Raw genomic sequence first — 26,076 nt, forward strand, 5'->3', positions numbered from 1 at the left:
GAGGTACCGGGAATTGAATCCAGGACCTCATGCCTGTTCAGCTCGTGCTCCACCACTTGAGCCATGCGCTCCGCCTTGACCTGATTACTTTTTCTAGAATGTCACACATGTGCAATCACGTCGTCTTTGGTGCCGGGCTCTTCCACTCCGTGTATTATTTTGAGGTCCTCTGCGTTGCACCTGTCGGTGGCCCACTCCTGTTGCTGAGTAGTTTTCTGGTTGTTCACAGAGGCAGGGCAGGTGGGGGTACCCTTGCTCTGGATGTGGGAGGCGGGTTCAATAGAGCTTGCTTTTTCACAAGTAAGATACAAGAAACTTCCAGATTGAATGTTATTTCCCCTCGTGAACTGTGGTTACATTGGTCTCCTGGCAAGCAAATGGAGAGCTAATCTTTGATTACTCAGCTCATCTTTTTAGTTTAGTGTCAGGTTTATGGAAGTCCAGTCCGCAGCCAGGAAAATTCACTCCTGACAAACATGTACACCACAATTCAGGACACAGAACACGTTTACTGCCCCGGAGAATCCCTTTATGGTCAGCCCCTTCCTCCACACGCACCTGGCTTCCCCGGATGCTTTGTGACCAGAACCATCCAGGGTGTGGCCTCACGGTGATGGGAGGTTCACCGCGTTGCCTTTGGTCCCTCTGGTGGAGGAGTGCCCACCACATGGCCTCACCATGCAGCAGGGGGAGGGCTCTTGGGCTGTTTCCAGATTTGGGCAGCTATAAAAAAAGCCACTTTAAACAGTCACATCCAGGGTTTTGTGTGAACATACATATCCATGTGTCTTGGATTAATAACCTGGGGAGGGAGGGGTGGCTGGGTTTATGTTGAGTGTGTGTTTAATTTTTCATGGTGGACTGCCAACCTTTTTTCCAAAGTGGTTGTGCCGTTTTGCATTCCCACAAGCAACGTTTAAGAGCTCGATTGTTTTACATCCTTGACAGCACTCATTTTGGCAGATTTTTTTGTGGCTTTTTTTTAGCCATATTAATAAGCATGTGGTGGTATCTCATCATGGTTTTGATTTGCATTTCCCTAATGACTAATGAGGTTGGGCATTTTTTATGTGCTTATTTGCCGTCTGTATAACTTCTTCAGAGAAACTTTTATTTAGATATTTTGCCCGTTTTATAATTCGGGTGTTTGTTTTCTTATTATGGAGTTTAGAGAAATCTTCATATGTTCTGGAAACAAGTCCTTTTTACAGCTTTACATATATTTTCTCCCAGTCCGTGGTTGGTGTTTTCATTTTCTTTGTAGTGTCTTTAGGAGAGCAGAAGATTTTAACTTTGGTGAAGTCCAGTTCATCTGTTTCTTGTGTTGTGGATTGTGCTTTTGGTGTTGTATCTGAGAAATCTTTGCCTAATGTGAGGTTGTAAAATTTTTATTGTGTTTTAGAGGTTTTATAGTTTTACATTTTAGGCCTTTGATTCTTTTTGAGTTAAGTTTTGTCTGTGATGCAAAGTACAGGTTGACATTGTTTTTCTGCCGTAGGATGTTAACTTAGTCCAGCACCGCTGTTGAACGAGTTTGATATAGTGTTAATGATATTCATTACAGTTCTTTTAATTTTGATATTCCCTGGCACATAGTCTTCAAAAGAGGAAGCTAACGTGGGTCTTTAATAAACCCCGAGTGTTCATCTTATAATACTGGGGTTTTTCTTAGTTGTATATTAATCCCATGTATTTTGTTAAAGATCTCAAGATTCTGCCCTCCGAGAAAATCTTGCCATGATTGGATAGGACCCCCAGATAAATATTCAAACCTTCGACCTGTTCACTTTTACATCCCTGAAAATGAATCACCATTAGAACAAAAGCTGAGAGAATTAAGACAAGAAACACAAGAATGGAACCAACAGTTCTGGGCAAACCAGAATTTGACTTTTCATAAGGTAAGTCTAGGTTTCATGTTAGAATGGGAAAATGATACAGTTGGCCACTTGGGGGCGCTACATCCTTAGTATATGCTTTGCCTTACAGTTTGATAGCGTCTGTCTCTCTCCCCTGTGTACATGTACGGGTATATGTTCATATGTATGTAATTTTAGAATCAACATGTAACTGTACAGAAGAAATATTGGTCATTAGTAGAATCACAGATCTTGAGACCTTCAGGGAAATGCAGGACGTAGCAGAGCCAGAACTACAACTCTGTCTTTCACATGTGCGTGTCTTGTGTGCTTCTGGGATGTGCTGTTATTCTTCTGAGAATTCAGAATCCTTAAGAGCCTACTCATCGATAAAGTATATGAGAAAGAAGCATAAATATTCTAATTCCAGAAGAAAGACTTCGAGGCAATATGTGTTTATCCATTTCTGCGGGCTAAGTCAAATGGAGTGTGTTTATCTTATTCTGTGGATTTACAAACATGCAGTACCTCCGAAAGTTCATTAAACATCTCATTTTCAAATCCTGTTTCAAGCATGAAACTTCTAACCAAGTTCAGATGGTTTCAAACAGGCTGTGAGATGGGCCACTTCTTGGGAAACCCACATCCAGACCCTCCAGAAGAGATGGAGGGACAGAGAAAGAGGTGGAGAGGGAGGTAGTTAAGTTTACTCATTTATTTGCTTTTTTTTAGAGGAGATACTGAGGATCGAACCTGGGACCTTGTGCATGCTAAGCATGTGCTCTACCTCTTTGAGCCACACCCTCCCCACCTAGAAAGGGATTCTGATAGCTGTTTTCTTTCAGGAAAAAGAAGAATTTATTCACTCAAGACTAAAAGCTAAAGGCCTGGGACTGAGAGCTGAATCAGGTCAGTTCATTTGCTCTTTGTCTGCCAGCACTGTTTTTGTTTGAGTAGCTACATGAGAAGATAAAAAGAAAAGATGTTGAGTGAAGTAGACCAAGTTCAGGGGCAAGTCCCGGCCCCCTGGGGCAGGTGCCCTGAGGGTGTCTTCAGCAAGGTGGACGTCTGTCCCCCTCCTGCTCCCTCCTCTCTCTCTGGGTGAGGTCAGCCTCCTCATTATTTTTGGTCTTCATGGATAACTCTTTCCGACCTTTGGACTTACATCCTGAGGTCCTATGGCTTTTGCAGCCTCTGTCTCTCCCACCCTGGCTCCTGCTCCTGGATTCCTGATGGCAGTTCATGGTCCCACCACCCAAGAGCTGGAAACTGGGAGTCATCCTGGGAGCCTCCCCCGACTCCCCCTTCATCTCTTAGACATTTCTCAGCACTCCCTCTACTCCTTGTCCTTTAAATGTTGCTTTAATTCAGGCCCTTGTTAATTCTCTGCCTACTACAGTAACTTCCTAATTGGTTCCCTTGCCCCCAGTCTCTAAATCAGGGGTCAACAAACTTTCTGTGAAGGGCTAGGTAGTAAATAATTTGGTCTTTCTGAACCATGTTAGTTCTCTGCTTCGGTGACTCAACTCTGCTGTTGTCCTGTGAAAGTAGCCATAGAAAATATATGAATTAATGGGCATGAATGTGTCTCGATAAAACTTTATTTACAAAAACAGGTGGTAGGCCAGTTTTGGCCTACAGGCTGTAGTTTATCAGCTCCTGCCTTAAATCCATTCTTTGTGCTGTGGGCAGATGTTCTACCCAAAATGCAGATGTGACATTGGCCACTGGCTTAGGTTTTTAGATTTCCTTTGACTGCAGAGTGGCAGCCATGCTCCTCCATCTAGACCGAGGGCTGCCGGCCCCTGCCCATCTCACCTGTCACGTCTGGTTCCCGTGCTTTGTGCTTGATGTGCCTTCACTCTGTTCCCCCTGCCTACCATGCCGTCCTTCCTTTCTGGATGGAAAGTCTAGTGCACTTGAATAATTTTTTCTTGGGGTTGGTGTTAGACCTTGGTGACACATCGTACTGTTTGCTAAACAGGTGTCTGCTGATGAAACATTCTGATGAACAGTCGGAGGCCACTGACTCCAAAAGCCAGATCTTTGTTGGGCTAAGGTGTCACCTGTCTCCCTGCCGACTTGGTCTGGCCTGGGTGCGTTTGGAGTGCAAGGCTGGGGAAGACGCAGTAGCCCCTTGCTGTCCGCGGCGCGGGCCGCATCCAGGGTCTGGGAGGGCAGGAGCGAGCAGGAAAGGGTGCTGTGTCCTAGCAGGTTGTTTGGGTTTTTGCTGGGCAATACATTTTTACATTTTTGTTTCATTTTTATGGTGACAAATAATTTTAAAGTTTATTTCCTTTTTTTTTTTTTCAAATACAAAGCTAAGCCGCAAACAGGTGCAACCAAGGCATTCTATCTCACATTTACACACTCGCATCAGACCCTCCTCCAGCTCACTGAGCCCTGGCCAGGCAGGTGCTGGGTGGCGGGAAGGCTTTCTCAGGCAGCACTGTCACGAGGCCGGGCTCTTGTGTCTACACACAGCTCTGGGCTGGGCTGTGCTGGTGCTGTGCCAAGTCCTTGCCTAAACATTCTGTTTTATTCCCTGCAATGACCTAGTGAAGTAAGTGCTGTTACTTTTACCATTTTACAGATGAGGAGCCTGAGGGCAGGGTATTTGACCAAAATTGCACAGCGAGTGCGTGGAGCGGCCTGGGTCCTGACCTGGGGAGTCGGGTTCCAGGGGCCTGCCCGACCTCCCCTCGCACAGTGGCCCTCAGCTCGCCCCGCGCTGTCCTGGCCACCCTGGCCGGCGAGGCTTTGGGCTGTGTGGGCCACAGACATGTCGGTCAGCGTGTCATCAGGTTGTTTTGGGTCTTATTATTTTAATAACATTGAGATTCCTTTTGAAAGACAGGCCTTTATTAGATTTCAGAAAATGGAAAGAATGGATTGAGGAAAGGACACGTGAAGGGAGGTGCCTGCTCTGCCAGCTGTTCAAACGCTCACTGCCGCAGTGGGAGGAGTGGGGGGTAGATGGCGCACCACCCCCGGGGGCCCGAGTGTGCAGTTTGACAGCTGAGTACAGGGGCCCACGGAGCCCAGGGAAGAAGAGTTTTGTTTACTGAATGATGTTGAAGAAACTAATTACTTTCGGCTTGAAAGGATAAACTTAGACTCACGTATTCCAATGGATCAAAAAGTTAATTATTAAAAATCAATTTTTTGTGGATTAAAAAGTTAAATACATCGTTCCTGGTTATAGACAGTCTAACAAAATAATAGTGACCCTCCATTATCTGGAGGGGTGATGATTCCCTGCTTGAAAGTAAAGGTGGGAAGATTTAAGAGTATGAAAACTGGCCGCATCGGGATGGGTTAAGACTCCCCGTGATGTATCCTTCTGGAAAGGAGCGTTTGCTGAGGGGACACGGATGTGGCTCAGGGCCAGGACCAGGACCAGGGCAGAGCTGGGCTCACGCACGGCCTGCGCTTGGACGCTGGCACCAGAGGGACCTGGGACGTCCTCCCTCCTCCCATTTAATCCCCTCTCTACCCCACTGCTTCAGCCTTGTCTTACTGTAGACAGGCTTCCTCCACCTCCCAGTTTATACCTCCCTAGTTCATGGAAGTAGCCAGCCTGAGGCTTTTCCCAGGCCGGGGCCAGCCAGCAGGGAGTTGAGTGCCCCAGGACTGGCAGAGGCTGAGGGGCGGGGGTTGTGTTGAAGGAGCGAGGCTTCCCCATGGAGACGAGATGCAGGAAGCGCTCAGACTGCCCAGCAAACTGGAGGGCCAGGCAGACAAAGGAGTCAGCGTCCAGGAAACCAGTCAGACATGAACAGCAGACTAGGGGGCATTTGTGGCACAGTGGAAGAGACAGTGTGGACTTTATGAAAAGCCTTAACAAGTTTGTAGAAATAATAAGACACATACAGATGCATAATGTGACTATAAGAAAAGAATTTGCTCAAACTCTAAATTTAGTAGTGCACTTTAAAACAGCACCTAGGCATCATTTTATGCTTACTGAGCTCAAGGTGAGGATGTTTTCAGTGACTGGACTCGGCACTGCGGGAGTCACGTTGACAGGGCACTGCTCATCGATTGCTGGTGGCGTAGAAAATGCCCAGCTCCCTTCCCAGAAGGGCTTAGTTACATGAAGTACACATATGCCAAGAAGCAGAGAAATATGACCACGGAGCGTCCTAGAGGAAAACGGGAGAAGACCTCACTCTGTGTCCCATGCAGCATCACCCTTCTTTGCCTCAAAATGGGAAGAATCTGAATATTCAGTCACTTCACATTGGACAAGGCTGCACGGCCCGCCTGCTCACTGGAGGTTCCCTGGAAGCTTCTGCAGCAGTGCAGGACAGCTGCCGACTTCAAGTGCAGAGGGCAGGGCCCATGGCTTCAACCCTGCCCGTCCCGGATGAGGTCTCGCGGTGCCGTGGGAGGACTCCTGCGCCTGGCTCCCTCACTGCTGAGGTGTTCATGCGGGCGGGGTGGGGCGGGCGCCACGGGTGGGTCGACGCGGCTGGTGGTGGGTTTTCAGCGAGAGTGCAGTGAGCTGGGTCGTTTTAGCTCTTTCTTTACTTAGTTTTGCTCAGATTCATCGCTGCAGGGCTGACAGGTGTGCAACCTGAATTCCTCAGCAGACGTTTACGGCGCTTTTGCTTTTTGCTGGGCGTCAGCCTGGGACCGTTTGAGTGACACACCAGCCTAGACCACCCGCTGACCGTGGCCCCGGCCTGTCCTCGGGACCCTGGCACCCCTGCCGTTCTGCCAGCGGGGTATCAAGTGTGCTCTTGGGGCCCCGTTCACCCCCCACCCCTGCCGCACAGGCTGCAACTCAGTTCACCTCAGAGCAGCCTGTGAGGGGTGCCGTGGTGACCGCGGCCTCTGGCTGAGAGCCACTGTTCAACCGTACAGCCGGGGAGGGACAGAACGCCTTCCCCGTGGAGCCGCCCTAACCGCCACTGCCGGGCGGACCTGTCCCCCATCTTCAGATCCTCCTGTGTGCGGAAGGCCAGGGAGAGATGGGCCGGGAGGCTGGCTGGAGGGAACAGACTGGCGGAAACCCGCTCCTGGCTCAGAAAACACTGGTGCTCGGGGGCCAGCGTGCTCGCTCACTGCCCGAAGCCGGGGTCTCCGATCTGCGGCCCCTCATGGCGCGCCAGCCCTGCCTGCCCCCCACCACTCAGCGTTTAGCCACATCTGTGCCTCTCCTCTGTCTGTGCCCCTCCCCTGTCTCTGCCCTGTGGGATCGTATTCATCCTTCAAGACCCAGCTTGACTGTCACCTCCCCTGGAAGCCCTCAGGCAGCTGGTTGTTCCCCCCTCACCCCACTTCGCAGCCATCTGTTCATTGATTAAGGTACTTCCGAATACTTGCCATCTCCGGGCTAGTCCCTGGGACTAGTGTGGATGAGACAGAACCATGGTCTTGCCTTTGCAGAGCTGACCTCCCCGCGTGACCAGCAGACAAACAGCTCAGTAAATACACTCTGCACTCCTGGGTGTGTTGACCACTGGCAGAGAAAAGCAGGGAAGTGAGGAGGAGCGGGAGTTTAAACGGAGGCCTCAGAGAAGGCCTCTCTGAAGGGGAGGCAGCTGGAGGGAGGTCCGGGAGAGAATCTTCTACATGGAGGTTTTGAGGAGTGGCAGGAGGCTGGGTCAGAGGAGCCAGGACACTTGGAATAAACGGCCATTTGCTCAGGCATTGGGAGTCCAGGCGACATATAGGCCCATGGCCAGGCTGGTGGGGTGGCGCCAGTCTTTGTATGAGGGATACCTGCTTGTGCCCTGCAGTCTGAGCATCTGCCTCCCTGCTGTGTGAGTCCTGGGCTGGCTGCTTTCCCTCCCATTTCTGTGAAAACATGCCCTGGGGTACCCCTCCCAGCTCTCCCTCTGTCTCCACGAATCCCAGATGGGGCTGAAGCATTGGCATCGGCTGTGCGGCCAGGAAGCATGGCGTCTGCTTGGAGACAACACCTGTTGGGGGCGAGTGGGTTAAACCCTGGGAGGAACCCAAGGGGGGCATCTCTATGTGGGGCTGCTCTGAAGTACAGGAGCCTGGGTGTGGTGCCTGTTCGGGGCTTAGGGCTTCCAAGCCAGAGTGCCCCCTCCCATGTGGTCTCATTCCTTTTCCCCTGAGCCATTGCTGGGTGTCTAGAGACTGGCCCCTGGGCTGCTGTGCGGTCCTGCCCGCCCCCGACACTGGCAGGCTGTGGTTCCTGTCCTATGTGGCCTTTCAAGTCGTGTGAGTGTGGGGCGGGGGGAGCCCTGAGAGTGGGCACTGCAGTTGGCATCTCCTGCCACAGAGGTGACTGGGTCTGTCCCTGTGTCATCAGTCCCCACCAGCACCTAGTGTGTCACCTGGTTCAGCGTGTGCTCACTGACTCGGAGGTGGAACGGTTAGGCTGCTGTCCACCCCAGGATGCAACCAAGTTCGGCAACATCTGACATCCCTACACCGGTAGTTCACGGTCCTTAGGAGCTCAGGAAGCATTGGTCTCTAAGTGAGGAAACCCACCACACACGGATAGGTCCACGCCTATGGATGTGTCAGTTGTGAGGAAAATTAGTTACCCTATAACCATTAGGGTCTAGTGGTAAAGAAGGTGTTTCCCCCCTCAAGTCTTTTTTCCTTTACTGAGATACAATTCACACACCGTAAAGCTCACACTTTTAAAGTGTACAGTTCTGTGGTTTTGGTGTTCACAAGATTGTACAACCATCACCACTAATTCCAGAACATTTTCATCACCCCAAAAAGAAACTCCATATCCACTGGCAGGCAGTCGCAGTCCCTCCTCCCACATGCCCCTGACAGCCACGTATCTACTTTGTTTCTGTGGATTTGCTTGTTCTGGACATTCCCAGATAAATGGCATCGTATACAGGCATACCTCGTTTCATTGGGCTCTGCTTTGTTGTGCTTTGAAGAGACTGTTTTTTATAAATTGAATGTTTGTGGTAAGCCTGCATAGAGTGTATCCATTGGTGCAATTTTTCCAACAGTAGTATTTTGTAATTAAGGAATGTATTTTTTTAGACATGCAGTTGCAAACTTAATAGACTACAGTAGAATGTAAACATAACTTTTATATGTACTGAGAAACCAGAAAATCTGTGTGACTCGCTTTACTGCAGTATTTCCTTCATTGTGGTGATCTGGAGCGGAACCCACAACATCTCCAAGGTCTGCCTGTAACGTGCAGTCTTCAGTGTGTACCTTCTTTCACTAAAGAGTGTGTTCAAGGTCCATCCAGTTCAGAAGCATGTGTCAGTACTTCGAAGATTCTTTTTTTATGGCTGAATAATATTCCATTATATGGATATACCTCATTTTGTTTATCTGTCAGTTGACGGACAAACATTTGGCTTGTTTTTATTTTTTGACTATTATGAATAATGCTGCTATGAACAATCATGTATATGGAATTGTGGGGTCAACTGATAACTCTGTGTTTAACTTTTTGAGGAACTGCTGAGCTGTTTTTCCAAAGTCGTTTTTCATTCCCACCAGTAGTGTATGAGGGTCCCAGAATCTCCACGTCCTCATCAGCACTTGTGATTGTCGGGGTTTTGATTGTAGTCATCCTTGTGGGTGTGAAGTGGTATCTCACTCTTTTCGAGTTGAATTTCCTTAAGGACTAATGATGTTGAATATCTTTTCATGTTCTTCTTGGCCATTTCTATGTCTCCTTTAGAGAGATGTCTATTCAGATCCTTTGCCCATTTTAAGATTGGGTTATTTCTCTCTTTATTGTTGACTAACTGTAAGAGTACTTTACATGCTCTGGGTTTTAGAACCTGTATTAGAAGGATGATTTGCAAATATTTTATCACATTCCATAAGCTATCTTTTCACTTTCTCAGTAGTGCTCTTTGAAGCAGAAAAGTTCTACATTTTGATGAGGTCCAGTTTATCTATTTTCTCTGTTTGCCTGTGCTTTAGGTGTCATGTTTAACTAAAATGCATTGCTTAATTCAAGGTGATAAAGATTTGCACGTTTTCCTCTGAGAATTTTATAGTTTTAGCTCTTAAATTTAGACCTTTGAGCCATTTTGATCGTGGTGAGATAGGGATTGATCCTTTTTAAAAAAAATTTATTATTATTTTTTTAATGCAGGCTCTGGGGATGGAGCCCAGGACCTTGTGCATGTTAAGCATGTGCTCTGCCACTGACCTGTACCTTCTCCCCCGCCCTTTTTTTTTTTTTTTTTGCATGTAGATATCTGGTTGTCCTAGGCATCGTTTGTCGAGAAGACTGTCCATCCCCGTTGCATTGTCTTGGCACCCTTGTGGAAAATCACTTCCCACAAATGTCGGGGTTTACTTCTGGAATCTAAGTGCTGTTGTGCTGATCTGTATGTCCGTCCTTCTGCCAGTACCACACTGTCTTGATAACTGTCGCTTTGTAGTACGTTTTGAATATGACAAGTGTGAGTCCTCCACCAATGTTCTTCCTTTTCAAGATTGTTTTGGCCACTGGGTTTCCTTACATTTTCATATGAATTTTAGGATCCACTTACCAATTTCTGCAGAAAAGGAAAGAAAGAAAGAAAGCCAGCCAGCCAGCCAGCCAGGCAGCCGAGGTTTGATAGGGTTTGTGCTGAACTTGTGGGCCATTTTCGGGGGTGTGTCACCCTAACAGCGTTATGTCTTTGAAACCATAGATGTGGGAGGTCTTTCCATTTGCTCAGGTCTTTCACTTCTTTCGACTATGTTTCGTGGTGTTTCCATGTGTAAGCCTTACGCTTCCCTTCTTAAATTTATCCCTAAGTCTTTTATTCTTTTTGATGTTATTGTAAATGGAATTGTTTTCTTAATTTCATTTTCAGATTGTTTCTTGCAAATGTATAGAAATACGGTTGATACTTGAATATTGATCTTGTGTCCTGCAACCGTGCTGAACTCCTTTATTACCTTTAATAATTTCTTTAGAACCAATTAAACAAGTTTGATTAATTGAAATTAATTTTCAGGTCAAAAAGCAACACTGAATGCAGAAGAAATGGCTGACTTTTACAAGGAATTTTTAAGTAAAAATTTTCGGAAGCACATGTATTATAACAGGTAGGTGTTTACTTTCTTCCTGAAAATTTGAATATCACATCCATACTGGGTAGGATTATTTCCCTGCCTGAATTTAACAACATTCATGCTTATGTTAAAAGTAGAAGTTGCTATCAACTTAGTTTTTGCACTTTTAGCTCCAATTCTTTTTTTAATATCTTATTTTTTATTACTGTATTACTTATTTTATTTTAGCGGCAGGTGGCAGTTGGGTTTATTTACTTTTTGGTGGAGATGCTGGGAATTGAACCCAGGACTTTATGCATGCTAAGCATGTGCTCTACCACTTGAGCTATGCCCTCCCCACTGGTTTTGCACTTTTAAACGAAACTGCGTTTCAATCTGTTTGCATGGCAGCCCCATAGCAGTTTGCTTCCCTATTGCATGGACCGGAGATTCTAAACAGCACTTCCCACTAATGGAACATGGGCTCCTCTGAGAAGCATGGTCTGGGGTAGGAACAGCACAAGGGGTACAAAAGCAAAGAGGCTCAGAGACCGGGTGGGGTGGTGTCACGTGAGAGCAGTACAGGAGGCAACTCGAGGTGCTCCCGTGGGTCACAGACGAAGCCATTTCAGCCACACAAAATGACTGCTGTGGGTTAAAAATGTATCACGTGTACAAACATCTTTGGGATCATGATGATACTGACAGGCTTGGAGTCACCTCGGGATGTGGCTGGGCAGCCAGCTCGCTACCCTGAAAATCGATAAGTGAAGGAGACATTCCAAAGAATGCTCACCTCTCCTGCCTTCCCTGTGGCGACGGTATTTCAGGGTAGCTAAGTGGAGGGGCATTTTTCCTGTAGCAGACTGACAGCTGAGGCAGCAGGAGTGATGGAGCTAGAACATTACCACTTTCCTAGTGAAATAATCGACCCGGGCATGGTCACCCACAGCCACTGGAACCAGTGGGTGGGGAGGCTGAAGGGGGCTTCGTAACGGATGGACCAGGCCGACCACTCCTGACTCATGGGGTGCTGCCTGCGTGCCTCTGAGACTGGGAGGAAGCGCTGCTGCGAGGAGCTCCCACCCAAACAAGTGGACTGGGGTCTAGTGAGGCCTCCAAGCCTAAAGCCAGTGTACAGGAAAGAGGTCAAAGCGTGTCTGTGGGGTTGAGAGGGGGTTCACAGACCACGTGTAAATAATAACCTGAGTTATGGTCCCAAATGTTGGAAATTCTACAAGACAAATGATCCAGTTTCAATGAGTAACTAGGATTTAAAAAAAAGGAGGGGGAACTGGTAGAGAGTAAAAGAGACTTGATGCAGTATGTAGACCTTGTTTGGATCCTGATTCAGACAAACCACCTGTAAAAAGACATTTATTTTTGACAATCGGAGGAGACTAAACAGTGACTGTTGATAAGTTATCATTCATTTTCTCACATGCAGTGACGGTGCTGTGGTTGTGTGTTTCTAAAAAAGGTTTGGATGCTGCTTCATGGTGCATACGTCCAGGTGAAGTGAGCGGCATGGTGTTTGAGGTCTGCTTTAACACAGAGCGTGACAGTGTCGGGTGGGGCAGGAGGGGCAGGGTCAAGAGAGCGGGGCAGAGTTTGAGGCTGGAGGGGCTCGTGAGCGCGCACTCGGGTATAAAGGCTGGTTCCCCAACACCCGCAGTCTGTTGCTGATGAACTCTGAACTAGGTAAGTTATTCGGTCAGCCAGTGTTCAGTGCATTTCTCTGGACCTTTGATTTCTGGTGTGGACGCAGCACATTTGCACCCTGCAGAGCTGGGTGCGCTCTGCGGGGCGCTCAGAGCAGAGACACATCCCGGCAGCGGTGGGTCCTGAACGCCCCTCTGTGGGAACAGGAAAAGCTTAGTTTGTCTTTCCCACTACATTTTATCAAATCAAGCTGTCTGTGCAGTGGAATCTGGCTTTTCCTTAATAACGTAAGGACTGCAGTCCTGACGGGATTCTGGTTTCTTTGCTTGGAAGCCTTTCTTGTTTGGGGCTTTGCTCCTCGTCCATAGCCTCACCTAAGTGGACAGAAATGAAAGCTTGTTCTCATGTGGAGGAGGGCTTTCTGTCTGGCCGCGCAAAGGCCCGGAAGACCAGCATTTTCACCTCTCGCTGTTGCTCCCGAAGCCCTCGGATAGTCCCCTTTCCTCCACACTGAGACCCAGCACGTCCCGTGAGTCCAGTCTGGAAGAGCAGTTCCGCGTCCCCTCGTTAGCTCCTCTGCCCAAAAAGCACTGGCACTTGTTGGCGTTTCAGCTTTCAAGGGCTTAGCACTGAGCCTGGAATGCGTGCATTCGGTTGTGGAAGCTTGCCAAGCTTTGCCCATTCAATGGTTGACAATGTGGTGAATTTGCAAGTTTCGACATGTCCTGTCGAGCGGGCGAGGGAGCCTGTGACTGTGTGTGACCCCACCCCAGTGTTTGTATGGGAAGCGTCAGAATGATCTCGTTAGAGACGCAAATTACCCAAGAGTTCAGATCATCTAGAAAAGAGGATGTGGAACTTTGTGATGTTGGCACTTGTGATAAGTCAGCTTCTCCAGATGGAGGACTTTTGTCATGTGCTGCTCATGCGAATAAAGTGCCGGAGCCGGGAAGGTCCCCCCGGGTCCCTGCAGAGCCTCCAGTCCTTTGACTCAGTGGTCACCCCCCATCACTCAACAGCTGTGTCTCTCCAAGGATGCTGCTTCCAAGGGCTCTTTTGGAGACTTCTAACAAAACCAGAGGAAGGCTGTAGTGGCCTCCAGGAATGGGGAAAGCAGGGTTGGGGTGCACTGGGCACATCCCTCCTGAGCCTTGTTCTCAGCCTGGTGAATGTCCAGGAGGAAGGAAGGAAGGAAGGAAGGAGGCTTTTGTGGACAGTTTAGCTTTAATGAGGGTGGGAAAGGAAGAGTTGAGGAAGGGGGATGAGGAGTCAGGCTGGGCACCCACCCCCAGTGCCCGGGTGCTGGTCCTTAGGTCCTGGAGTGGGTCACACGTGCTTGTCCTGTTCCTCTGCAGGGACTGGTACAAACGTAATATTGCCATCACCTTCTTCATGGGAAAAGTGGCCCTGGAGAGGATTTGGAACAAGCTTAGACTGAAACAAAAGAAGACCAGCAGTTAGGAGCCCACCTGGCATCCGAGTTTCCACGAGAAGCAGCCGCGTAGAAGAACTCATTTCACACAGGTTCCCGCGCAGGGCAGGCTGGGAGGGTGCGGGTCCTGCTGTGCCGTGCATGGCCCACGTGGCTCCGTCCTGACCATGGATGCCAGGCTGGCTGTCAGTCACAGAAGTGATGGTAAATAAAACCCAAGCACAGTGTACTGTTTTCTGTGTTTTTGAATTATACCAGTTTGAAAGAGAACAATATAAAAATATTAATAAAATTTCACCGAAAAATTTGACTCCACTGATGGGACTGATTTGGACACTGGCTGCCGAGTGGCCTGTAAGCCTCCTGCAGTGTTATCACGCCCTCACGCGACCGATGGGCCCTGGTTATCGGAGGCCTCGGGTCCAGGCCCTGTGGAAGCGCAGCCGTCCTGGGAGGCTTACACGTGCAGGCCCGGAGGCAAGTGCAGCGTGTGTCAGACCTCAGGATGTGGAGGTGCCTCAGAGAACTTTTCCCACTCACTCCAGTGAGGCCGAGCCTGTTTCCAAAGTTTTCCTGGACAGCTTGCTGTGGACCATGCCCCTCTGTTTAACTTTTTGTGAGGTCAGCATTGTTTAAAATAGAATTATGTGGTTATAGAATGGTGAGGCTCATGATGAAGAGATCTTGCATCTGTATGAGATGACGCATGTTCACTAAACTTACTGTGCTAGTAATTTGACGATGTCTGTAAGTCAGATCATTATGCTGCACATCTTAAACTTACACAGGCTGTGTGTCAATTACATCCTAATAAAACCTGAAGAAAAAATGAAAAAAAAAAGATGAGGCTTTGTTTGTACTGCATCCTGGAGCCGTGGGGGGGGGGGTGCAGCTTGCAGGAGGGACACCTGCCTCAGTGGCAGTGGCCTTCAGAGCCTGTCCTCTGAGCACAGATGAGGCATCTGGAATTTACCCGAAGACACTGGCAAACAGGTTTTATTCCAAAATGAGGTGTGACAGCACAGTCATTAAGACTGTTTCTTCTGTGGCTTATAAATTGCTGCCACTGAGGATGGTTTCCAAGACAGAGTTCCAGAGACAGGGAGCACGTTGTTCCCCACCCCGACCCCGGGCTGTTAAGGTCCACGAGGAGGAGCGAGGGAGAGTCCGGAGAGGAAAGCCCGTGTGCCGAACATCGCCGAACGCCATAGTTCCCGGGGAGCGCTGCGCTGGGGCAGTCAGCCCCGCGGCCTGCTAACCCAGGTTGGGGCAGAGGGCCCCAGAGAGCGGGGCACGTGCAGCACGCAGCGTGGAACACGAGGCTTCACAGAAATAATGCCGCTGCCTCTGCTGAACACAGCCTGTCACCAGCCCATGTGACACTGTGTGCATCTGCCAAGAAACCAGGGGAAAGTGATAACCAGCAGGGTTGGGACCGGGAGGGGCGCTGGGGTCCTTGTGAGCCAGCCCGGAGGCGTGAAGTGCTTTCTAGCTTTTGATTCCTTCTCCTGTCCCACCAGTTTCATTGAGTGGCTTCCATGTCATTTAAAGTTCTTCTGACAACTTCCAGCAGTGTCGTTTCTAATTATTTTTGCACCTCTATTCTTGGAGATTTCGAGGGTGACTTTCCATAGTAACCAATTGCAAACTGTTAAAGATACACTGAGTTACATGTTCCCAACTCTGGAGGCAGAGGGAGACTATGGAAAGGGGGTGTGTGTTTGTAACCGGTGGGACTGCTGAACAACCACGCAGACACAGGTGTCCTGAGTCGCCCTCTGAGATGTTAAGGTCTTGTTGTCCCCGAGCTGTTAGCCAGCTGCTCCAGATAGCTTATTTACGGAATCACTGAGCAAGTGGATTCTGCCCTTTAGCTGGTGGCTCAGTGACCCACTACCGGTATGACCACGTACGGAGCTGTTACCCGCTGTAGCTCTTCCCTGCACGTTTCATAATTTACCTCAAGATCCTCAGGGCTCCTAGAACCAAGCCTCTTGAGGTTTCAAGGAACAGAAACTTAATTAAGCGAGTGCTGATCAAGGGTTGGGGGCAGGTAACTGGTGGAAGCCAGAGAGCTCCGGACACAGACCACCTGGGCCTCTGCATTCGGGAAAGGTCTACAGCTGGGGAACAGTATGTCCCCGGTGTCCGGCAGGGACGGCCTTCGGACCACAGGCTGGGCCTGGGGCAGGTCCCTGTTCAGTGGGTGGGCATGGGGTCCACAGTGTGACTGAGGTAACGCAGCGCCGAACAGAGACTCGAGGCTCTTACCCCACCCCAAGGCCCCTCACGTCTGAGGCCCAGAGGTGCTGCTGTCACAGTTCCAGGGAAGAGCGACTCCAAGATGGAAGGCAAACGTGTTCTGTGTTCAGACAAAGGAAGCACAAGTGCTCCTTAGACTTTGTAAAGTAAAAACTGTGAAAGGAAAGTTTCCCTTGAAAATGGTCAGAAGGAGCAGCGCCCGGCAGTGGCAGCGTCCTGGGCTGGGAGGTGCGGTGGGAGTGGCAGGTATCTCGCCGCCCTGGGGCGGGCGGGCGGCAGAGGCCACAGTGGAGGGCACCCCCAAGGCCCGTGTCCGGAGTCAGAGTGCTTCTCCTCAGACTCTCTGCTCGGCGTCGGTTCCATGGTAGTCAGACACTGAGGCCTGGCGGGAGAGTTTTAGCAACTCAAGACTTAGTGTAGTTGAAACACGGTAACCGTGTGTCATCTTTTTTAACAATTCAGTGTCAAAATGGTTACTCAGCTCATGGTGTTAGTGAGTTTCTAGGTTCTTAAATGCTGAGTAAATTAAGGAAGATATAACAATGCTGTTTTCCTCTTTCTTGAATTCTTAAACATTTACCATTAAATGACTATGGTAAATGTTACTTCAGATCATAACAAATCCAAATAAATTTAAGCTAAGGTTATTTTGATCCTAAATTTGTATGCTTAGTCAAAAAATTAGGTTGTTTTAAGATGATTCTGTCACAGTCATTCAAATAAAGTATTTTTGTAGACTTTAAAAAAATTACAGAATAAAGATGATGTCAGTGATGTATTGTATACTGCTTTTCCTAAAAAACATCTCTGATGAAATTTAATGCTTCTGTTTCTGAATTAAAAAGTAAAATAAAGTTGAGTCTCTTCCCCCTTCTGTGTGTTGGGTGCTGTTTGTAGGTGTTGGTTTTTTAATTGCTCATATTCACCCCCCCCCCCCAAAAAGGAACCAGTATGGCCAGGAGAAGTGCGAGGACTTGGCTCATCCAGCTCAGGTCACTGACAGTGCACCTGACCGAAACATCTTTCATAATAATATGAAGGTCTGCCTCTGGGAGGTCCAGTGAAGCGGCCTCAGAACACGATTGCCTGGGAATTTCCGAGCAGGGTGGTCTGCCTGAGCCCATCTCCAGGCCCCAGCCTCCCTGTTGGTAGTAACACTCACCTGGCAGAGGCCCTGGGTGCGCTCCATGTGGCGTGTTGGGAATGGTGTCCGGCTTTCAACAGGCCCCCCATGGATGCTGGGATTACAGTGATGTGTAACATCCAGAGGGGCCGGCTCCCGGTCACCTAAAGGTCTCCCTGGGGAGAGTGGACTGAGGCCAGTCCCTGGGAGAGTGGGAGCAGTGCCCTGGCGTGCCAGCCAGAGTCTGAGCAGGAAATGCCTGTGGGCTCTTCGAAGGCCCGAAGCTGTCAAGCAGTTGGCGTGCACCCAGGGCCTCTGCCAGGTGAGTGTTCCTGCAGGCGGGGAGGCCGGTGTCTTCAGGGGTTACCCCTCCCGAGTGAGCCCACGCCCACCCTCACTAGCCTGGCAACCTCACAGCAGCTCCTTAGACAAAACATGGCAGCAGGCGCTACAGAGAAGCCTCGTGCTCTGGGTGCCGCCCAGCTTCATGTGTCCTGGCCCTTCGTCCCTCCGAGGGCACAGGTCCCACCGGCCCTTCTCCTGGCCAGCCCTCTGGGCCCCTTCCTCCGCTCTGGGTGGTGGCTGGCCATGCTTCTGCACCAGAGGAGGGCGGGCAGCCACAGAGGCCCCCGCACAGCAGCCCTCTGGTTCTGCACGTTTGCAAAGACTGCTTTACGCTTCTGATTAATGGGGAGGTCACGGAACTCCTGGGAAACTGATAAAGTGTGTGTGTGTGTGTGTTTTTTCCCGACTAGCATTGTTTTCTTTTTCTGCTTCTAAAAACAAAAATAAAACAAATATCCAAATTCTATTATCATTTTTTAAGTTAAAAATTTAACAATGCCTCTGGTCAGAAAAGTGAAACAGGAAGGAGTAGACAGCGAAGGAGCAGCCTTCCTTTATGGGGAATCAGTTTTCCCAAAGGAGAGGCTGGGCCTTCTTGCCCAGAAAGCCCACCTGACTGGGAAGCCAGCGGGAGCTGGGATTTTGGCATCGTCAGCACGTTTTCCTCCTCTGAGCCGCTTGGCCAAACCCATCCGGGAGACTTCAACTTCAGTTCTGTTAGATTCCCTCTCCGACTCCATCAGGCCTGTATTATTTTATTTCAAAGTAATTGCTCTTAGCACCTTCCATGCTGTCTGAATCTGTGCTCAAGCTCCTCCCTCTCTTCCCCAGGTGTTAGCCTCGTGGTACTGAGTGCACCGTCTCATCCCGTACAGCTGGAGAAGCCCAATGCATCTTGTGGGCCCCGGCCCCGGGCCACCTGCTGTTCCAGCTGTACGCTGCCCGCACGCACCTGAACCGGCGGGCGGGTGAGTGGGAACAGATCGTCATCCACATTCATTCATCCGACAAATACTGAGTGCCTGTCTGTGCCAGGCACCGGGCTAGGAGACTGAGGATTTACTGTTGCTGCCCCTGCAGGGCTTACAGATGAGCAGGATTCAAGGTAAGAGAAAAAATGAGTCACATGATGAAGAACCCACCAGACTATTTTATGGAGTCAACTGATCTGATTTTCATGTTTATATTCCAGGTTAGTCGTAGATTTTAATTATATTCTTTCAACTGCAGAAGCGTCTCCTTCAAATGTACAGCAGTTACATCTAAGTGCTGGTTAATTAAAGTATTTTCTTGCTAGTATCACAAAGAAAGGAAGCAGCACCATAAAACTGAGAGCCATGTTTCACAGCAGGAGCTTCAGGTTGGGGTGTGCAGACAACACACGGGTCCTTCTCAGGGCACTGCCCCACGCATCTTCCTTCTGCTCGCTACAGAAGGCGCCTCCCGTGCCCCGTCCCCATCCTGACCTCTCCAGGCCTCAGGTGCAGCCTGCAGCGCCCTTACCCCCGGTCAGCTGGCAGACTTGCTCATGCTAGAAGGCTTGGCTCCCCAGGGAAACGTCCCAGGGTCTCTGGCCTTCTGGAGCACCATCCTCCAAAAAGAGGCCCACAACTCGTGACCTAAGGAACTTGGAGCACTCCAGGGGGACCCGGCCCTCGCCTTTGTTCAGGACATTGCCCTCAGCCTGCAGGAGCAGCAGAGGGTTTACAGGCCAGTCCTGGAGCTGGCCTGTCACTCGCTCACCTTCCCTGGAAGCACCCTTGAACCTGAGCCTAGGCGAGCTGGGTCAGCCGGGGGTGCTGGTGGACAGCTGGACGGCTGGCCACCTCTTGCCGGAAGGCCCATCTCTGTGACATCCTGCTTAGGAAGCCTGAAGCCTGTGCAGGGCACCCTCCTCTCGGAGTGCATGAGCCTCACCTCAGAGATGCCATGAGGCCCAGAGGCCAACTAGGATGAAGACTAAGTGTGTGTGTGGTAAAATACACATAACATTAAATTTACCATTTTTAAGTGAACAGTTCAGTGGCATAAAGTACATCACATCACCACAATCCATCCGTCTGTAGAACTTTATCATCTGAAACTCTGTCTCCATTAAACACTAACTCCCCGTTCCCCCTCCCCAGCCCCTGGCACCCACCAGTCTCCTGTCTGTGAATCTGACTGCTCTTGGACTTCATACAGTATCTTTTGTGATTGGCTTATTTCCCTTGGTGTGATGTCCTCAAGGCTCATTCATGTTGTAGCGAAGATGGGTTTGTTTGCAGAGAAACTGGGTCCCCCTCTCAGCTGTGGCAACTAAGCCCTCTGTGCCTCACACGCACTTCAGACCGAGAACGATAAGCCCTCACGGCAAAGGGCGAGATGGCGTTCCTTCTGGGGTCGTTGCTTATTCGTTCATTCATTCAACAAATGCCCTGGAGCACCTACTGCATGCCAGGCCCTGCTCTGGACACTGGGAGTGGAGCAGCACATGGACAGCCCTCATGGGCCGCCCTGCCCATCTTGTGCCCCTCTGCTGTGTGTCCACGTGGTGGGGGTGGCCACCCTTCTTGCTGGGCAGTGCCCCTGCTCAGACATTCTGCTCACCTCACTGATCTTCCAGGAAAGTCATTTCTTTCTTCTCATGCCATCGAGAATCAATTGATCAATCTTCCAAAAATGCTCAGGCTGCATTTGGAGCTACTTGACTATTGATTCTCAGTGATGATTGTCTTTGCTTTGTCCTGAGTCAGTCCTCAGGACCTGGTGGAAAAGTACAGGAAGAGCTGTGCTGGAGGAGGGGCTGAGATGGATGGGCGAGGCTGGTAGGTGTCACAAGGTGGTTTCCATCCAGGTATCTTGGGGTTCTAGATTCACCTAGGCCCACCTCTCTTCCCTCTACCTCAGCACACTCACACCCTAAGACTTGTTTGCCATCCAGACATCCCCAGCGTGGTGCAGGGTGGCAGAGAGCCCCTCGAGAAGAGCTGCTTGTTTATCTCTGCATTGGCACACACACACACACATACGGGGTCCGTCAGCCACTGCTGGACGAAGGAGCAAACAGCTGTGGGGTCCGGCTTGTGAAAGTTCGGCCCATCTGCTGGTAAAACCAGCGCGCAAACAAGATTTTTATTTTAAAATGAAAGGAGCATCCTAGTGTGTCCTTGGTGCCTCCCCAAGCCTGGGCACAGTGGTCAGGTGTCAAGAACAGCCCTGGCCCTGTGGGCGTCCACTCTGGCAGGGACGTGGCAGGACACCTGGCAGGGCCACCTGCACAGACCCAGCTCCCCCACGGTGGCCGGGGGCCTTCTGCATAGAAAGCGGGACCTCCCATTAGCCAGGGTTTTGCTGCATCTGGCTACAAACTCCAGAATCTGAACATCTGGTCCTGGAGACACAAGGCCCAGAGATCACCAAGGGACATCCCTGCCCAGGCCAGCGGACACAGCCTTTGTCCTTGACGTCGCGCCCCCGCCCCCAACCCCACGCAATGCTCCCCAAGCTTCCTAGCGCAGCGATGTGCTAAATTAGTGCAGCTGAAGGCCGTGGTCTGCTTCACCGAAGAAGGAGGAGGAGGAGGAGCAGCAAGTGTTATTACCTGCCAGGCACTGGCCTAAGAGCTTTATTTGGGCAGATGCCTGGCATCCTCAAACAGCCCCAAATCTGGGGCTTTTCGGAGCGCGGGGCCGGGCCAGCGCAGGCCCGTCCATCCAGGGGCGGGTTGGAATCAGGCTCTGCCCTGATTGGTCCCGCCGGCTCGTGGGCCCGCCCCCTGGCCTATCAGACGCCGGCAGGGAGGACCGCTGCCGTGCAGCCCGTTTGCAGGTGTCATGTTCAGTCAAGCAAATGCACCGAGGTGGGCGGCTCTCGGCCGCTGCTGCGGTGCTGGGGGCGTCAGTGACCAAAACAGGCAGAAATCCTAGAGGGGGAAGACAACGTATGCAATAAAGAAGTGAGTATGCAGAAGGTTACTAGATGCTCAGTGCTGTGGGAAAATAGCAAGCGGGCTAGGGAGTTTGGGAAGGAGCAGATGGCGCGGGCGCCTGATCCCGGTCTGGGCAAGTGACTAAGGCCCGGGGCTGCGGTGTGCCTGCCGGGCGAGAGCAGCAGGACCGCCAGGGTGCTGGGGCAGCGGGAGCCAGGGAGGAGGAGGCTGGAAGGAGACGGGCCAGGGCCCCGCAGGCCACCACACAGACCTGGCTTTTCCCCTGGGTGTGCTGGGAGCCCCTGAGGGCGCTGAGCCAGGGAGGCCACCGCCTGATCACTCTGCCAGGGGGCCAGGGCAGGGGGGCAGCCCCATCTAGACCACTGGCAGGACTCAGGTGGCTCCAACCAGGGCGTGGCCGGGGTGAGAAGTGGCCTGTCCAGTTCCGGAGCCACTAGCCATGTGTGGCTATTTACATTTCAGTAAAGTGACATTAAAAACTCAGTCCCTTGGGAACTATATTCAATAATTCAATAATAACCTAAAATGAAAAAGAATATATATGTATAATTGAATCACTATGCTGTACATCAGAAAATAACACTACATTGTAAATCAACTAGATTTCAATTTAAAAAACCCTCAGTCCATCGGTTGCACTAACCCCTGTCAAATGCTCAGCAGCCACATGTGGCTTGTGGCTACGTATTGGACATCACAGGTGTGGAACATTTTCATCATCACAGAAAGTTCAGTTGGCTCTGGGCTAGGAGTTGCCATGGGCATGTTCTTCCTTCTTGGGTCCCAGAGGCCACACATGGCTAACTCAGAATGTGTGAGTGTGACCTGGGTAGCAGGTGGGGCGGGACAGAGCTGAGAATTGAGGAGGGGATGCAAGAGGCTGTGTCCCCAGGTGGACAGGTGGGCCATCCAGCTGAGTCGGTACCTGACTGAGTGCGGAGAGGATCCAGAAGATGTTCCTGAGCCAGGCACGGCCACTGGGCTTTTCCCAGGACATCTGATGAGAAAGCACTCCACTGTCCGTACTGCAGCCATGGCCACATGCTGGCGAGCACCTGAGCTGTGGCCGGTCTGAACTGATCTGTGCTTACAGAGCTCTGCACCCCAGATTCCGAAGACTTAGTACAAGGAAAGGAATGCAACCACCTCATAAATGTTATGTAGATTACATGCTGAAGTAGTACTTAGATGTGTTGGGTTCAGTGAGATATATTAAGAGTCTTAAAAAGAAAGGAAATTCTGACATGCTGTAAATGGACAACCTTCGAGGACATTGCATAAAATGAAATAAGCCAGATACAAGAGGACGCATTCTGTGTGATTCCAGTTCCAGGAGGTACCCGGAGTAGTCAAACCCATAGAGGCAGGAGGTAGAATGGTGGTTGCCATGGGCTGGAGGAGGAGAGGTTGCCTGATGGGTATAGAATTTCAGTTTGGGATGAAAACTTTCTGTGATGGTTGTACAACAGTGTGAATGTGTTAATGTCCCTGAACTGTACATTTAACGTGGTTAAAATGGTAAATTTTATGTTATGTATATTTTGCCACAATTAAAAAATAATTTCTGATAAAATTTGCTGGAAAAACAATTTATGTGTGTGTATATATATATATATAAAATCAAAGTTAATTTCATCTGCTTCTTTTCATCTTTTTTACTGTGGCTTCTGGGGACAATCTTAAATAAGACTGTGGCTTATGTTAGTTTCCTGGTTCTGTGAAGAGACCAATGGTCTTGGTGGCCCCCAAAGATGTCCCTGCCCTAACCCTTCATATCTGGGATCCTGACCACATTTGGAAACAGGGACTTGGCAGAGGAAGATAAGATAAGGATGCTAGGATGTGATCATCCTGGGTGTGGGGTGGGCCTTAAATCCCACGACAAGTGTCCTTAGAAAGGAGAGGGAGATTTGAGACACAGACACTCAAGAGGAAAGGCCACATGCAGACGAAGGTAGGGGTTGGTGGGCTGTGTCTTCAAGCTAGGGACCTCAGGAGACACCAGAAGCCGGAGAGAGGCCTGTGATAGGTTCTCCCTCAGCTTCCGGAGGGAACTAACTTCTGGCCTCCAGAGAATATATTTGTATTGTTGTAAGCCCCCCAGGTTGTGGTCACTTGTTCCAGCGGCCACGGGAACACTACTCTGACAGTCTTGAGGCTTAGTGCGGAGAACGGCGGGAGAGACTCATGGTGTTTTGGATGAGGTTGGGTCAATGTGCAGCCCTGGAAAAGGGGAACGGGATGTATGTCTGATGGCTCAGCAGCTCCTGGAATGAATCCACAGATGAACGTTTCCAGAGGCCCTGCTCAAAGCCTCTTCCTGAATCTCATCTCCAGAGGCGGCACGTGGGTAAAGGCTTGTCTTCCTTACTGCAGCAGTGAAGTGGGCACTCGATGTGGTCCAAGGACTACAGCTTGCAGCCCGTGTCCCCTCCCCAGCCTCCACTTCTCCATCTGTAAAGTGGAATCGTGCTCCCTGCCTTGGCTGGTGCTCGTGGGTAATAAGTGTCCAGAGGGTCGTCTGTGGTTACTGAGTTTTGGTGCGGACAGTGATCACCGGTGCTGGACCAGGGTAGAGGCCAAGGGGGCAGCATGATGGTCCAGCTCAGCCCAGCCAAGATCTTCTGAAGGCTGGCTGTTTTCCTTTATAGCCCGTTGCCCCCTCCCCACCCCATCCTGCAGAGCTGAGCAGGGCCTGATACAATCAGAAGCCCGTCCCAGGGCACTGAACACTGGCAGGGCTGAGACCCTCCCTGCACAAGGGCAGCGTGGATCTGCCCTGCCCGCAGTGTTCCTCAGGCCTGGCCTTTCCCTCTGCACAGGCGGCCAGCGCAGCGGGTGTCCTGGGGCGTGGGAGTGTGCCACGCCTGCAGTGACCCTCTAAGCCCACCTTCAGCCGGCCTCACTCCCCACCCCTCTTTCTCCTGGGTGTTTCTCAAGTCATGTGGTCTCAGCTGGGCCAAAATGCAGGTGATTCTGGTGGCCGGAGATAATTGACCTTTTTCTCCCAAACATGATTGTGAAGCCACGAGATCACGTGGGGACCAAGAAATCCACTCAGAGAGAAAAATCCAGCCTGACTAGTGCCTACATGGCACTCCATACATAGACAGGCAGGTCTGGTAACCGGTTCTGGGGGAGGAAAGAGGAAAGCCAGTTCAGAGGGTGGGACATGGGGCCCCAACGGTTTAACAAGCCCAATTGGGTGAGACAGAGCAGGTGTGTGCAAATGGTCTGCTTGGAGGTACCCACCCCTCCGCCCCCAGGGGAAACAGGACTTTGTGAGCTCAGAGGGCCTCCTGTAGAGAGGTCTGGCTGCCCCCAGCCTCCACCCCAGCCCCTATCCTGCAGCAACTTGTTCCCAGGATAGGCCCCCATTGGCTAAGCCCAGCAGTGGCCAGGGGTGGGGTCCCGGTAGGGACTGGGTGTATTATGACCTGGGAGGTGGAATCCCAGCGAAGCCCAGGGCATTATTGATGGGTGGGAGGTGAGAGGCTCTTTCCTTCTGGACAGTGAGGTGCAAAGACGTGATATCTAGAACTGTTGCAGCCATTTCTGCTTCTACGAAGGGAGCCAGGCTGAAGCTGGATCACACCCTGGAAGGAGGCAGAGGCAGGAAAGCCACAGGACACAGCCCCCTGCCTGATGGTGGGGCCCAGCAGAGCTGGGGAGGGGTGAGGCAGACTAGGAATCCCATCTGCGACACGAGAAATCTAGTACCTGGGGTGTTGATTGCTCCCTTGTTCATATGTCCATTTGTTCATTCATTCGTTCATGCCCATTGACTGAGAACCACTATGTTGAAGAATCTGAGTTAGGCCTGGGGTGTGTGAGAAGGAGTAGGGCAGGAGAGACCAGAGCGATTAAGGTGGGGTCTGTGCTCCCAGAACACTCTTAACAGTGGGGAGATGGTCTGGTCTTACTGGATGAGGCTGGTCACCGTGGAGAGAGTAGGGAGGAGGCTGAGTCTGGAGGAGCATCTGGGAGCTTCAAGTCAGCCGCTGTCAGGCCTCCAGAGGTTAAAGGCCCCAAACTGTCTGTTCATGGGCGGAGGAGTGGGAGACACTGTACCTTGTCTGGGACAGACCTGGCACCTATGTGGCTACTTTTGTCTGAAAAGTGGAATAAGCTACCCATCTGCCCATCTGAGGAGCCCCCATATTTGTGTCCTTGAGTAAGTCCACCTACCCTGGGATCACAGGTGAAAAGAGTGGGGGCAGCCAAAATGTGTGGGTGTCTGGGCCTTTCGAATTCTGCACAAGCAGAGCCTTATGGGAAGATTCAAGAGAATCTCTCTCTGGAAGGGCCTGGCGACCTACCTCTGAGTGCAGAGCTGAAGTAGCAGAGGCCCTGGGAGAGGGAAGGACAGGGAGGACTGCCTGGAGGAGGCCAGTGTGTGCTAGGCCATAAAACGTGGAGACAGGTGGATGGGGCAGGGAGGCGAGAGAACACGAGTGATCAGTGCAGGCCTTGAATCCACATGTGGCCTTGGGGA

At 50.6% G+C, this 26,076-nt stretch overlaps 1 protein-coding gene across 3 annotated transcripts in view; it reads left to right on the forward strand.

Moving 5' to 3' along the window:
* The window catches only part of LOC105105988 (cytochrome c oxidase assembly factor 8), a 30,029-nt gene extending 11,274 nt beyond the window's left edge, over positions 1–18,755 (forward strand). The window contains exons 2-5 of one of the 3 annotated variants that reach the window (XM_064486312.1): positions 1,704–1,901; positions 2,705–2,768; positions 10,790–10,880; positions 18,482–18,755. In XM_064486312.1, coding sequence (XP_064342382.1) covers positions 1,704–1,901; positions 2,705–2,768; positions 10,790–10,880; positions 18,482–18,488 — 360 coding nt within the window. In that variant the 3' untranslated portion in view covers positions 18,489–18,755. Of the gene's footprint in view, positions 1–1,703; positions 1,902–2,704; positions 2,769–10,789; positions 10,881–13,843; positions 16,842–18,481 lie in introns of those variants that run through there. The other 2 variants (XM_064486311.1, XM_031454433.2) reach the window with 2 other exon arrangements.
* Positions 18,756–26,076: the final 7,321 nt, after the last annotated feature.

Source organism: Camelus dromedarius, chromosome 5 (genome assembly GCF_036321535.1).
Source record: "Camelus dromedarius isolate mCamDro1 chromosome 5, mCamDro1.pat, whole genome shotgun sequence".
NCBI classification, from domain to species: Eukaryota; Metazoa; Chordata; class Mammalia; order Artiodactyla; family Camelidae; genus Camelus; species Camelus dromedarius.